Here is a 13,993-nt window from a genome sequence, read left to right on the forward strand (position 1 = left end):
TATTTAAGACAGAATTACTCACTTTAATTTCAAGTGTTATGCAGGCAAAGTTTTTTCTTTTTCCTCTTTTTTGTTTTTTACCCATTAACATAACACGTTTGTACAAAGTTATTTTAAAAATATCAATAAACTGCAGCCTTTCAGGCTAACCTGGCAAAAAACCCATTATCAAATGCCATGAGGACAAAGGAACATCTTAGAAAAATGATTTACAAATGAGGTGTCACTAGAAAATATTAAAGAAAATCGCTCGCCACAGAAAATATTACCAAAAAACATCTATTTATAATTGTTTGGTATCAACCATTTCTTTTTAAACTTTTTTTTTCTCCATTTGAAACACGTCATGGTGCGAAACGTCAGATAAATTAAAAGCCATGGTTTTACTTCTAAAAGGACCACGTTTAGAAATAACGTTACTAAATAGAGATCGTTAGCGGAAATGAACCATGCAGCACGTCATCTCTGCATCAATAGCGCACAATACACATTAGCAAATACTAATAGAAGGATAAATAATAAATTAGACACGCGCGCATACACATAGGCGGCATCGTGCTGTGTGGGAACGAAAAACGGGCTCGAAATGAAACGAAACCAAACGAAAGTCACGAATAAGAACGCCACGCCACAGATTTCTCAACATCAAACTCATCGAAGTGGCTTCAGGGTACGTTTCCCGCCCCGCCATGACCGGTCCAGAGGGATCGTTTGGAGGGAGTCGGTGGGTCGAATCTCTTTGGAGAGCGCAAGAAAGTCAACGGGCGACGGGAGGACACTTCGACGCAGGTCGGGGGATCTTCACAAGGGCTGGAGCGGATCGTCGCTCGCTCCCACAGTGTTCACCATCGTATATAAAAAGCTAAATGCGGTCACCTGGGCGCTACTGCACACGAATATTTCTGAAAACACAGTCGAAGCCCCACGTTCCCCTGCCCAGCCGTAACGTAGTGGTACTGCAGTGTTTGTTAAGGCATCAGAGTACAGTTTATATGACTTGAGATCAGAGAGAACTTCTCTAGGTGTTTTTCTTAAACCTTTTCTACCCCTCGGTAATGTAAACATGGTAAAGATTGTCTTTATAGTATTGCTTTCGTTTAACATAACATGTCTTGGAAAGCTAGATTGTTTTCTTTCTCGTTTACTTTTTTTTTTTTCTAAAGTAATCGTAACTGGAATGCATTATTTGTAAATCTAATGTGCTTTTCTTTAAATAGCCCGTCTCTATAATCTCGTTTCTCCTACATAAAAGTTTGACTGCTGAATCGTCGATTATATTATTATATATGCCTGAATTATATTATTATATATGCCTGTACGCGAGGCCGTGATTGGCTGACGCTTCGCGACACGCTCCAATCACAGACGGCGTCGCTTTCTAGCTTGTGCTGCGACTCTAATCGTGTACTAAAGATCTGTTAGGTGCTCATCTTTCTAGCTTGATCGTACGCAAAACCAGACCATCGCGTGAAGCTCCGAGATTCTCATCCCCGACTGCATGTTCAATCCGAAACCTACGGAAGCTTGTTTCCGCCACAGATTTGTTTTTTTAATTAATTGCGAATTTTTATAGAACAATTCAGATTGCCTTTCCTCGCAATTTCACGTTTTTAACACAATTCAGACCTTTTTCGCAATTCTACATTGTATCTCGCAATTCTGAGTTTATATCACAATTCAGATTTTTTTTCTTGCACTTGTAAAAAAAAAAGTCTAGGATTCAAAGATATAATGTATTATTGCGGAAAAAGTCAGAATTGTGAGATATAAACTCGCAATTCTAAGAAAAAGTCTGAACTGCGAGATAAAAAGTCGCATTTTTTATTTTTTATTCCATGGCGGAGAAAAAGTTGAGATACAAAAAAAGCGCAGAATTGCGATATATAAACTCAGAATTCAAAGAATAAAAGTCACAATTTGTGAGAAAAAAAGTCTGAATCTTGCAAAAATTATATTTTTATTCCATGGCAGAAAAAAAAAAAAAAACACAATTGCAAAAGGAAACTCGGAATTCAAAGGAAAAATGGCAGAATTGTGAGATATAAAATCAGAATTGTGAGAAAAAAGTAAAACTTGCGAAATATAAAATAAATGTAGAAATTATAAGAAAAGTGAGAATTGCGAGATATTAACTTTGAATTCAAAGGAAAAACTCAGAATTGCAAAATAAAAACAGAATTGTGAGAAAAAGTTAGAATTGTGAGATTTAAACTCAGAATTCCTAGGAAATGTCAGAACTGCAAAATAAAAACAGAATTACGAGAAAAGTCAGAATTGTGAGAAAAAAAATTATAATTACTTTTTAATTTTTTTATCTTGTGGCGGAAACGACTTTCCATAGAAACCACTTTGAAAACATATATATATATATATTATATTTGTGCATAGCGGCATCTTCAGGAGCATCTGGGAACTTCAGTACTTCTTGTGCTACTTGTAACAAAACAAACGCCATCGTTCAACTTGTCTCTTAACAACTCATACGATTCCATATTTCCATTAGATTATTCTTTGTCATAATATTTGATAGTAGTAAATTTCCATATGAAAAATCGAGTGCGCTCAAACAGCTGTCCATCGATAGAAAAGAATGAAGAACATAAACAAATCAACCTATAAACAAACCGACAAACAATATCGTGGTGCTTTCAGCTGATTATTTTTGGAGGGAAAACTACTCAAACTCCTCCTCTAAATTGTTTGAAGTGGTGGGCGTGGCCGGGTTTGAATCCTGCGAGAGCGACGCCACAGTGACGATCCTCGGCGAGCCCAGCACCTCGTCCACCTCCTCCTCCATCTCATCTGTGGTGATGATGGTAAGTGCCGCCCCACCTTTTTTGTTCTGGTGGGTTTTGATGTGCTTTGACAGGTGGTCACTCCGCATGAACCTCTTGGAACATTCCGGACACTCGAACCTCTTCTCACCTGAACAGGACAGAGAAAATCATTAATTTATTCAGATCAGATTCAGCTCTGTGCTCGACTGATGTGGGTTACTCAAAACAGATATCTAAAGGTCAAGGTGGCCCATTGCTGATTGTTCTCTCCAGGCTGGATTACTGCAATGCTCTCTTCCAGCCAGTTCTATCAAACCTTTACAATTAATCCAGATTCATTTTTAATGCACACCTCCGTTTATCAATTTTCACTGGCTACCAATAGCTGCTCGCATAAAATGCAAAGCATTGATGTTTGCTTACAAAACCACCACTGGCTCCGCACCCCTTTACCTAAATTCATTACTTCAGACTTATGTGCCTCTAGAAGCTTGCGTTCCGCAAGTGAACATCGCTTTATTGTTCATCCCGAAGAGGCACAAAATCACTTTCACATTAACTGTTCCCTCCTGCACAACTCAATCCCAGCAGCTGAGTCCTTAACCATCTTCAAGAAACGGCTAAAAACACATCTCTTCCATCTTTAATTGTCTCTTGACTTGCACTTTATTCATTTACGACCTGCTTTTTTTCTTTAAAAAAAACTAACACTAGCTTCTCTATTTTTTTTGTATTCTATTTCTTTTTTTATTACACAATTAACAAAGGAAAACAGGCCTCTAACACTAACTTGCTCTATTTTTTTTCTATTCTATGCATTTTCTTTTTATTTATTATATAATAATAATAATAATAAAAAAACTTATGCTAAGCTAACTGAGACTTGTTATAGCACTTGCATATTATTGCTCTTTTGTTGATTTTGATTGCGATTTGTAAGTCGTTTTGGATAAAAGCGTCTGCTAAATGACTAAATCTGCGGCAATACTGTATCGATACACAGACGCTAAATATCGATCTTTTATCATACTATTTGGTAGAAAAATAAAATAAATTTCTTTACAATCCACTAGATGGTGGTGTTGAGTTTTTTTTGTAATTTTTTTTTTTTATAAAGTTATCAGGAAAGCCCTTCCGCATTTAAATCAGATGTATGTTTTATTTATTGTAAATTTAACAGTAATTTACTTTCAAATGCCCCATTTGCTGAAGGGTCTGCACAACGTTTTTGTACAAGTTCAAGTTGCATTGTTCAAAATACCTGTAGTAGCACAGCAGTGCACACCTGTTTACATTTAATTAAGGTGGACTAGACTGGACTGTAATACAAATAGTTGAGTTTGCCAGGTGCATACAACATTTATGACAGGTTTTCATGAAAGTGTTGGTCAGTTTGTCTGCTTGACAATCCCATTTTGCACTGCAGCAATAAAATTGAACTGAAAAAAAGTTTATTTTTAGTTAAAACAGATAAAAAAAAAAAAAGTTTTCCTTTGGGGACATAATTTGAAATTGGAAAAAGGTAATAAATTGCAATATATCGCAATACATTTAAAAATCGAAATAAAATTGTATTGTGACAAGTATCGTGATAATTTTTGTATCATATTAAATTATATAAAATTGTATAATATTAAATGTAAAATAATTTATTGCACTTTTTTTTTTACTTTTTAAAAAATATATTTCTTTTAATACCAAGAAGTATAAATTAAAATAAATAGTTATGTCAAATTGAAAAAACAAACAAACAAAAAAACAGTTTTAACCACTATTTGTGTGTACTGTATTTCTGGAGCTGACAGGAGGTTTGATTGGTTAATCAGCCTGGTTGATATAAACACACACGTGTTGATTTCATTCCTCCTGTGCGTGTTTTCGTCCCGTTGTGCGCAGGTGTGTGCTTGTCTGTGCACCTGTATGCGTCCTGCGATGCCGCTGAAGCTCATCGCTCCTGGTGAAGCGTTTCCCGCAGAAGATCCAGTTGCAGACGAACGGCCTCTCTCCCGTGTGCCAGCGCAGGTGAGCCCTCAGGTGAGACGTCTTGCCGTAAACTTTCCCACAGCCCTCCATGTGACACACGTGCTGCTTCTTCTTTGACGGGTCACTGTTATTTCTGTCAGAATACAGAGAAATGACGCTAAAAAAACCTAACACACTAAAGAGACTTTAAACATTTGTAGTATATATCTATATCTATCTATACTGTTTATCTTTTTATCTATCTATCTATCTTTAATTTTTTAATTTTTTTTTAGAGGAAGAGGAAACACGCTTCCAAAGTTAAGAACCACTCTCAGAAAATGTAAAATGTGTTTTTAGTAGATCAGTACAAAAAACAAGAAAAACAAAACAAAAATCTATCTATCTATCTATCTATCTATCTATCTATCTATCTATCTATCTATCCATCTATCTATATCTTGTTTTTTGTACTGATCTACTAAAAACACATTTTACATTTTCTGAGAGTGGTTCTTAACTTTGGAAGCGTGTTTCCTCTTCCTCTAAAAATTTTAAAAATTTAAAAATTTAAATTAATCTCACAATTCTGAGTTTATATGTCACAATTCAGATTTTATTTTTTCTCAGAATTGTGAGATTTAATAAAAAAATTAATTACCTTTTTATTTTTTAATTTGTGGCAGAAATAAAAACAACTGCGAGATGCAACTCAGAATTCAAAGAAAAAAAGTTTTTTTCTCAGAATTATGATCCTGCAATTTTGATCCTGCAATTTTAAGTTTATATCTCACAATTCTAACTTCTAACTTTTTTCTTTAAATTATGAGTTTATATCTTACAATTTTGACATTTTCTTCTCAGGATTCTATTTATTTCTAACCATTTTGACTTCTTTTTCTTAGAATTCTGAAAAAAGTCAAAATTGTGAGAAAAAGAAGTCAAAATTTATTTTTTCACTCATCATTTTTACTTACTTTTTTTTTTACTTATAAATTTTGACTTTTTCTTAGAATTCTGAGGATATATCTTGCAATTCAGTTTTTATTTTCTGTTACGGAATAATAAACTTTTTAATCTTGCAAAACTGACATTTTTCTCATAATTGCATGATATAAACTCAAAGAAGAAAAGTCCAAATGGTGAGACATAAACTAACAGAATCAGAATTGTGAGATAAAATGCTGCAATTACTTTTTTCCCATGACAGAAACAAGCTTCCATACTGCTAAAAAAACCCAGCACGAACAAGAAAAAACCCCCACCCCTTTTAATCCCCTGGTTTAATCTCTTTCGGTCCCTAACTTTAACACTCTCACATTACACTCCTTTATTCCTGGCTGACGTACCTCCCCTCTCCGTCCCTGCAGTTGGGGCAGGAGCAGGCCACCCTGCGCAGCCTCTTGCTGGGCTGACCCTCCTGGTCCGAAGGGCTCTGGACCTGCCCCATCTGGTCTGGACTCACTGTGTTCAGGGTTGTGCTGCTGATGTTGCCAACGGTCACTGTCACCGGGGCGGACTGAACTTTGACCCCCTCTTGACCCTGCTGCTGACCTGTGCGAATTCACAAACCGCACACTTGATCAAATAACTCTGTGAATGCTTGATTGAGAGAACTGCTCAAAACGTGGATTTTGGGACGTTTTGGGAAATAACATTTAGACCTCAAAAAGCAAGCGTCATAAATGTTCTGAACCAAACAAATGTTTGTGAGTTCCTGTGCTTCCAGTCGAAATCTGTTAAAATAGCCCTTATTTTCCATAATAAAGCCTAGTCAACGGTGGATCCAGACATGTAACGTCCAATAACAAAGAATCTGAAATCTGACACCCTACAAAGCATTTGGAAATAACATTCAGACTCTGACTCATAAAATATAAATTAATTTGCTGTTTTACTTCATGAGTAATAAAGAGGCTATGGAAAAACACACAATTACATTTCATGCTACTGTTCCACACTAGTTCACTAGTGTCTGAGAAAACTAAATTAAACATGAAATAGTTTTAATCAAGAAACACAGCGGCCACATTTGACATTTTGGATATATGTGACCCTGGAGCACAAAACCAGTCTTAAGTCGCTGGGGTATATTTGTAGCAATAGCCAAAAATACATTGTATGGGTCAAAATCATCCATTTTTCTTTTATGCTAAAAATCATTAGGATATTAAGTAAAGATCATGTTCCATGAAGATATTTTGTAAATTTCTAACCATAAATATATCAAAACTTCATTTTTGATTAGTAATATGCATTGCTAAGAACTTCATTTGGACAACTTTAAAGGTGATTTTCTCAATATTTAGATTTTTTTTGCACCCTCAGATTCCAGATTTTCAAATAGTTGTATCTCAGCCAAATATTGTCCGATCCTAACAAACCATACATCAATGAAAACCTTTCAGATGGATCTCAATTTCAAATTGACCCTTATGACTGGTTTTGTGGTCCAGGGTCACATATGTGGTTACAAATACTGTGATAATTATTGCAACATCTATTAATAACTTATGCCAGATCAAACTTCTCCTCAAAAACAAAGGGGAGAAAATTATATTATAATTTTCCAGATTAAATGAGGCCTAATTTTAAAACCATTAAAATGTTATGCTTTATAACATTATTTTCCTGACAAGTAAGCACATTTCCTACACCCAAATTTTTAATTATTGTAATAAATAAATAAGTGTTATTTTAGTATAACTGAGATACTATTAGTTTTTATTAATATTCAACATTAATTTTTAATATTTTCCGTTATAATTTTAGCTAGTTAGAGTAATTTTAAGTTTTTGTTATTATTATTATTAGCTTAAAAAATAAAATAATATATATTTTATTACATATAAATGTAAGTTAAAGCTCATTTTATTTCAAGTAACGAAGGTTTTTTATGGTTTTAGTTTTAACTATAATAATCCTGCCTCATAGTCACTACTGTAATGTAAAAAAAAAAAAAAAATTTATTAATTATTTATTTAAAAAATATTTTTTAGATTTTTTAAATTATTTTTATTAACCATTTAATTAATTACATTTTAAATTGTATAGTGTTTCTATATCGTGGTAGTATTTTCTATGCTGCTTTTTCTGTATATATACAGAACTTATAACTAAAAATATTCAATGAGAATCACCGTTGAAATTCAAAAATGTTAATAGTTTTATGCACAGGCTTCGTTTTCTTGCTGATTTAGGGGTGAACATGAACATGTTTTGTCATGAGACCCATCAACTACATCTGTTTAAATGAATTCAACTGAGCACTGTGCATTAATTCCAAATAAATTGCTAAATTATTTCATGTAGATAACTGGCCTCTATTTTCACATACTGAGTTCAACAGGTGTCACATGACAGATGAGAGGGGCTTACCTTGCACGCCGGTGATGGTGAGCGGAACGCCTTGCACCTGCACTCCAGCCGCCCCGAGCCCCGCGATGTTCACCGTCTGCACCCCGGTCCCAGAAGGCAGCTGGGCGGCGCTGAGCGTGATGGGCGACCCGCCGAGCGTCAGCGGGGCGATCTGTGTGAACGTGCCTCCGCTCGAGCTGGACGCCATGGGTGCAAGCGTCAGCTGCTGGGGCATGCCGGCGTTCTGCACCTGCACCGTCTGCCAGCTGATCTGACCCGACGGGGTGAGCGTGGGCGTCCGGATCAGAACCTGCGTGGGGTTCTGGAAGGCCTGCAGCTGGAGGTTCTGCTGCACCGGTTGCAAAGTCTGTATGGAGCCCTGGACTACTTGCTGTTGGGGCGACTGGATCTGGATCTGTTGGAGAACCGGATGCCCAACGATTTGGAACTGCTGGATTTGGCCGGGCTGCTCGGATGCAGATTGGAGGCCGTTGGATTGGGCGAGATTCTGGGCGTCCGACTCGCCCGCTTGACTGTCTTTCTGGCTTTCAGCTCCAGTAGATAACGTCGTAGCATCTGCGATCGTGTCGCTGGCCGTCGCGCACATGGATTCCGTTGTGCTCGCTTGGTTTCCGTTTGAAATGCTTCCATCGCTCGATTGGATGAGTTGAACTGAAGCTCCGCCCCCTGTTGTTGTAACGTTATTGATGACTGGCAACGCCAAAGTCACGCCGCCGAGGTTAATAGGTAGCGTCGTCACCATAGGCGCTTGCGTACCTTGAAAAGAAGTAGTTTATTTTATTTTATTTTTGTTCATGCAGTGAAAGTCACTGGTAACCAAATCAGCTTAGTTACCAACAGTCTTCAAAATAACTTCTTTTATGTTGTGCAAAAGAAAGTAAGCCATTCAGGTTTGAAACAACATGAGGGTGAGTAAATGATGACAGAATTTATTTACTTATTTATTTTTGGTGAACTATCCCTTTAATGTTTATTTATTTTTAATAAATGAAATGATACTCTAAAGAAGAAACTAAAACTGCCAGCAGGTGGCGGTAATTAATTCGATTCGTTCAAAATGCGGATTCATTCAGAAACTAAACACCGCTTTGTTGCTCGGAGACGGGCAACAATTCTGCTGTGGCTTCATAGGTAATATTTTTGTTGGCAAAATTGAACAGAAACACACAATATCTCCGTGCCTTTAATCTTTATCGCTGTGGTGTGGACTCTGCTATTCTTTAATATTGAGAACGATTTTTAGAACTATATCTTAATCGTTATCTTTTTAGTTATCGTCCTTAGTGTGAACGGACCTTAACAAGTACAATAAAAAACAGCAAACAAACAAACAAACAAGTTATATTACACAAGATTTTTTTTTTACATTAAAGTGCCCCTATTATGGATTTTTGAAGTGAATGAAAACATCCTGCAGAGTTTTAAATCTGAAAGTGCACCGTGTATAAAGTTATTGTCTCTCAAAAGAAAGAGTCGACTCTGAATCATTGAAACGAGTCATTTTTAAAACGAATCCCAAGCCGTTTCATGTTGACATCAATCATTAGCATATTGCCGGCCCACTTGTTGCACACGCATACCTGGGAAAACTTTTTTCGCGTTGGTCTGAATGAAAATGCAAATTCATTCTTTGCCACTAGGTGCCGCTTTTCGAGCGTTAAAAATAGCTGTTTCCCCAGTAACGCTGTACACAAAGCAGCACTGCGCTCACAAACACTGCTTTAAATGAAATCGAGCAATTGGACCAATCACCGCAGATTAGCAAAGGAGGGGTTTGGAAAAATGAATCGTTAAACGAATCGTTTGGGAGACGTTGAGCAAATAAGGTAAAAATAAATGCATAATATAAGACAATGAAAGTGTTTTTTGACCTTGCATGCAAGTCGACCTGTTCTTGGGGACTCCCAAAACCAAAATATGAACCTTTCATAACCCATAATAGGGGCACTTTAACATATGTGACCATGGACCACAAAACCAGTCATAAGGGTAAATTTTTCGAAATTGAGATTTATACATCATCTGAAAGCTGAATAAATAATCGTTCCATTGATGTATGGTTTGTTAGGATCGGACAATATTTGGCCGAAATACAGCTATTTGAAAATCTGGAATCTGAGGGTGCAAAAAATCTAAATATTGAGAAAATCGCCTTTAAAGTTGTCCAAATGAAGTTCTTAGCAATGCATATTACTAATCGGAATATCTTCATGGAACATGATCTTTACTTACTGTCCTAATGATTTTTGGAATAAAAGTAAAATAGATAATTTTGACCCATATAATGCATTGTTGGCTATTGCTACAAATATATCTGTGCTACATATGACTGCTTTTGTGCTCCAGGGTCACATATAATAAAAATTCTAAAACTTTTTCTGCGTACCTTGAATAGTTTGCAGCTGCAAAGGAAACGACGGCCTGATTTGAAGCGGAATCGTCTGGTTTTGCGTGACGATGCCGGTTGATCCCGCCCTTTGGGGCGTGGCCAGAATGGCTTGGTTGTTTCCGGCGGGAATGAGCTGGATCTGTTCGGGCTGGACACTTAAGGCCGTGGGGTTACTAGGGCTGATTTGGATCTGCTGTCCGTCGGCGGTCTGAAGGTGCGGGATGACTTGATACTGAATCCCGCCCGACGAGTTCGGCAGATTCTGCACCTGGATGATTTGAAACTGCTGCTGTTGCTGCTGCTGCTGTGAGCCAGGTGCATTATTCGAACCCGCCGCCTTGACCTTTCGTCCCGCTGTGCTCTCATTGGCCGCCGGCTGCTGAACGCTGTCCTTGGTTGCAGCGGCAGGGGAAGTGGCTATGATCTGCCAGCCGTTTCCCGTCAGCTGCGCGGGAACCAGCTCGAGCTGCTGCGTCGGGTTCTGGAGCTGAAGCAGACCTTGGTTGGGGTCGATTATTATCTGCTGCTGCGTGGCTGTCTGACCCTCACTGCCAACACCGCCTATTTTACTGCACGTCGCTGCCAGCAATGCGAGAGGAGACGGCTGTGCATCCTACACACACACACACACACACACACACACACACACAGTGATATGTCAGTGTCAGCAGATGTGGGCGGGCTCACAGGAAGAGTAAGTGGGCGCGTGAACCACAGTCTCTCCATTTCACGATCAAGGCCTCCAGAGACAAACTCTTCATGGCAAAAAAACTCATTTGAAGGCTTTTCTGTTAAACTAACTCTTAAATATTACACACACAAACACACACTCAAATATTTCAAGTAAAGAGAGTTGCAAAAGTCTGAAATCACTGGTGATAATGCTTCTGAAATGTTTTCTATTACAAATAACATTTCTAATAATATTTATATAATTATTTTACATGTTATAATCTACATTATTTATGTTTCATTATTTATAATATTTATGTTTATATTTAAAAATGAAATGTATTTGTGTTAACAAAAATTAGAAAATATTATTAAAATTATTTATTTATTTTGCTTTAATGACAGCTGGAACTGACATTCTTTGTTGCCACAAAACACACATATATATATATATATATATATATATATATATATTATTTATTTATTTATTTATTTTTACATTTACAAATTACATATATTTAAGTTAAAATTTAAACGAAATTAAGATGTAAGATATATTTTGCTCATATTATTATTATTACCATTAATTTATATTTATATGACAGTAGTAGTGTTGCTGACATGACCATGATTATTGTTCTCTTTGTTGTCACAAAAATTATTTATGTGCATTGTATTTTATTTAAATTTTAAATATATTTCAGTGAAAATGTACTAGAATTTTAATATATTATATAAATAAAATATTTATTTATGCATGTATTTATTTATTTATTGCTTTAATGACAGCAGCACTGGAGCTGACATAAAACAATTATCAGGTTCTCTGATGTCACAAATTATATATATATATATATATATATATATATATATATACACACACATACATATACAAGTATTTTATTTATATTTTTATTATTTATTTTATTTTAATTTTTTAATTGTTACTATTTTTTGCAGCACTGGTGCTGACAAAAAAAAATTAGGTTATCTTTGTTGTCACAAAAATTTTATTTTTCTTTATATTATATAGATTATATTATTTATATTTACAAATAAAATACATTTCATTGAAATGTGTACAAAAATTTGAGAATGTCTTTTCTTTTTTTTCTTCTTTTTTTTTTATTTATTTATTTTTACTATAATAGAGCTAACATGAACAAAACATGATTTTCATGTACTGTCACAAGTTTAGTTACATCTATTTGGTGACCAAGAAATAGATCAGATTCTTCAATGTTTGTCTTATATTTGATGCCATTATGTTACTTTGTCTTACATTTTCAGTTTATTTCCAGCTTAAAACTAGATTTCAAACGCTAAAATGCCATTTGAGACTTTTGGACACCACTGCATGTTTGTGCAAAATCATTATAATGAAACGCTTGTTCAGATTCTGAAATGTTAAGATTAAAAGCGTTACCTAACACAGTTCACAAATGTTTTATCAAAGTATTGCAAAGCGTAACAGGTTAAGACAGGAACAGTGTGAATGTGTGTAACTGTGCACCGAAGCGCCCTGCAATAATCAGGAAGTGCTTCTGGTGCACAAACAAGTGGGCAGTTATGAGACACCATCTGAGTCAAACTTGACATTTGGGATACCTGCGATCCAGAACTTTTCCTTTTCGTACCAACTTCACCTCCGCTGGCTTTCCCCCCATCTGTGGCCATGGCTTCCTTCTTTTGATCTGAAAAAAAGTCAAACCCAAAGCAGAGGTGAATTTGGAGTTGGAAATGAATGAAATGCAATGCACTAGTAAAGCAAGACAAAAAGCTCAGGTTTTCTCATGCAAAAACCTCCTAGACCTCTAAACACATCAATATCCCACAAAACAAGCCTTCCTGTCCCTTACAGGCATTGCACAAGACCCAAAACTGATCAATGGGCACAAATAAACAGCAGATCCCATATGAAAGTGGGGGGACAGCGATGGATAGATGGCACAGACGCACGCATGGAGAATGAAGGGGTGGAGACGCATAAGGAGGGGAGGGTACGTACCACTCATTCCGCATTAATGAAACCCGGAGAGGAGTTGTTTAAGAGAAAAAAGGCAGGCAGGCAGAAGGCAGGCAACAGCCCAGCAGAAGGACGGCCTATTTTCTCCAGCGGCCGCAGACTGTGGCGCAGCTCTGACGCACGGACCCACCCCGTCAGGAAGGGCGGTGCCAATGCAAAAACACCCTTCAATAACGGAGCTCAAAATGCTAAGCGAGTCCGAGCGTCTCGCGTCGAACGGCGGCGGTCCCTTACGCGTTCAACCCGGGCCTATCTGCGCTGTTAGAGCCGGAATTAAATAATATTCCTCCGCGGATATAAGCGCAGGTCTGTCAGAGAGCTCCGTCTGCGCGAAGGCCCACCCACTTTCATTTAAATATCTATGAATGCCAAACCATCACGCGCGGGCCGCTCCGTTTTTCTCTCCCCCGGAGGTTTTTGTGTGCGGAATTCACTCACGACATTTCCCGAATTTCCAATTGTTCACTTTTTTGATGCACAATTGCATTTGAGGCACTCTAAAATTGCTGTGGCTTTTGTGGGCGGATGCTCCCCTCCCACATATTCAGATTGGACGGTGGGCGTGGTGATGTTTGGGGCTTGTAGTTCCGAAGCGAGCGGCGCGCGTTCGATTCTAAGTGCAGCGGACTACAAGTCCCATGACGGCGGGAGTGACGTCGCGTAAGGGGGTGTTATCACGTTCGGTTGTTCGGACTGAAGAAGGGCGGGTTTTTGTGGTTTGTGGGGGTTGGGCGAATGGAAACGGGTGGAGAAACACGAACCACCGGCCCAGTTCGGCGAAACACACGC

General features: G+C 37.4%; 1 protein-coding gene across 2 annotated transcripts; it reads right to left on the reverse strand.

Moving 5' to 3' along the window:
* sp4 (sp4 transcription factor) lies at window positions 1-13,734 on the reverse strand. 2 transcript variants are annotated; one of them, XM_058754023.1, is made up of 7 exons: window positions 13,187-13,734; window positions 12,787-12,872; window positions 10,504-11,119; window positions 8,118-8,873; window positions 6,089-6,293; window positions 4,694-4,893; window positions 1-2,925 (listed from the first exon to the last, which is right to left on the reverse strand). In XM_058754023.1, the coding sequence occupies exons 1-7, from the start codon at window positions 13,191-13,193 to the stop codon at window positions 2,675-2,677; spliced, it is 2,121 nt and encodes a 706-aa protein (XP_058610006.1). In that variant the 5' UTR covers window positions 13,194-13,734; the 3' UTR covers window positions 1-2,674. The 2 variants fall into 2 exon arrangements, with proteins under 2 accessions (XP_058610006.1, XP_058610007.1); XM_058754024.1 differs by lacking the exon at window positions 13,187-13,734 and adding an exon at window positions 13,038-13,157.
* Window positions 13,735-13,993: the final 259 nt, after the last annotated feature.

The sequence above is a fragment of the Onychostoma macrolepis genome, chromosome 19, assembly GCF_012432095.1.
Source record: "Onychostoma macrolepis isolate SWU-2019 chromosome 19, ASM1243209v1, whole genome shotgun sequence".
Taxonomy (NCBI): domain Eukaryota; kingdom Metazoa; phylum Chordata; class Actinopteri; order Cypriniformes; family Cyprinidae; genus Onychostoma; species Onychostoma macrolepis.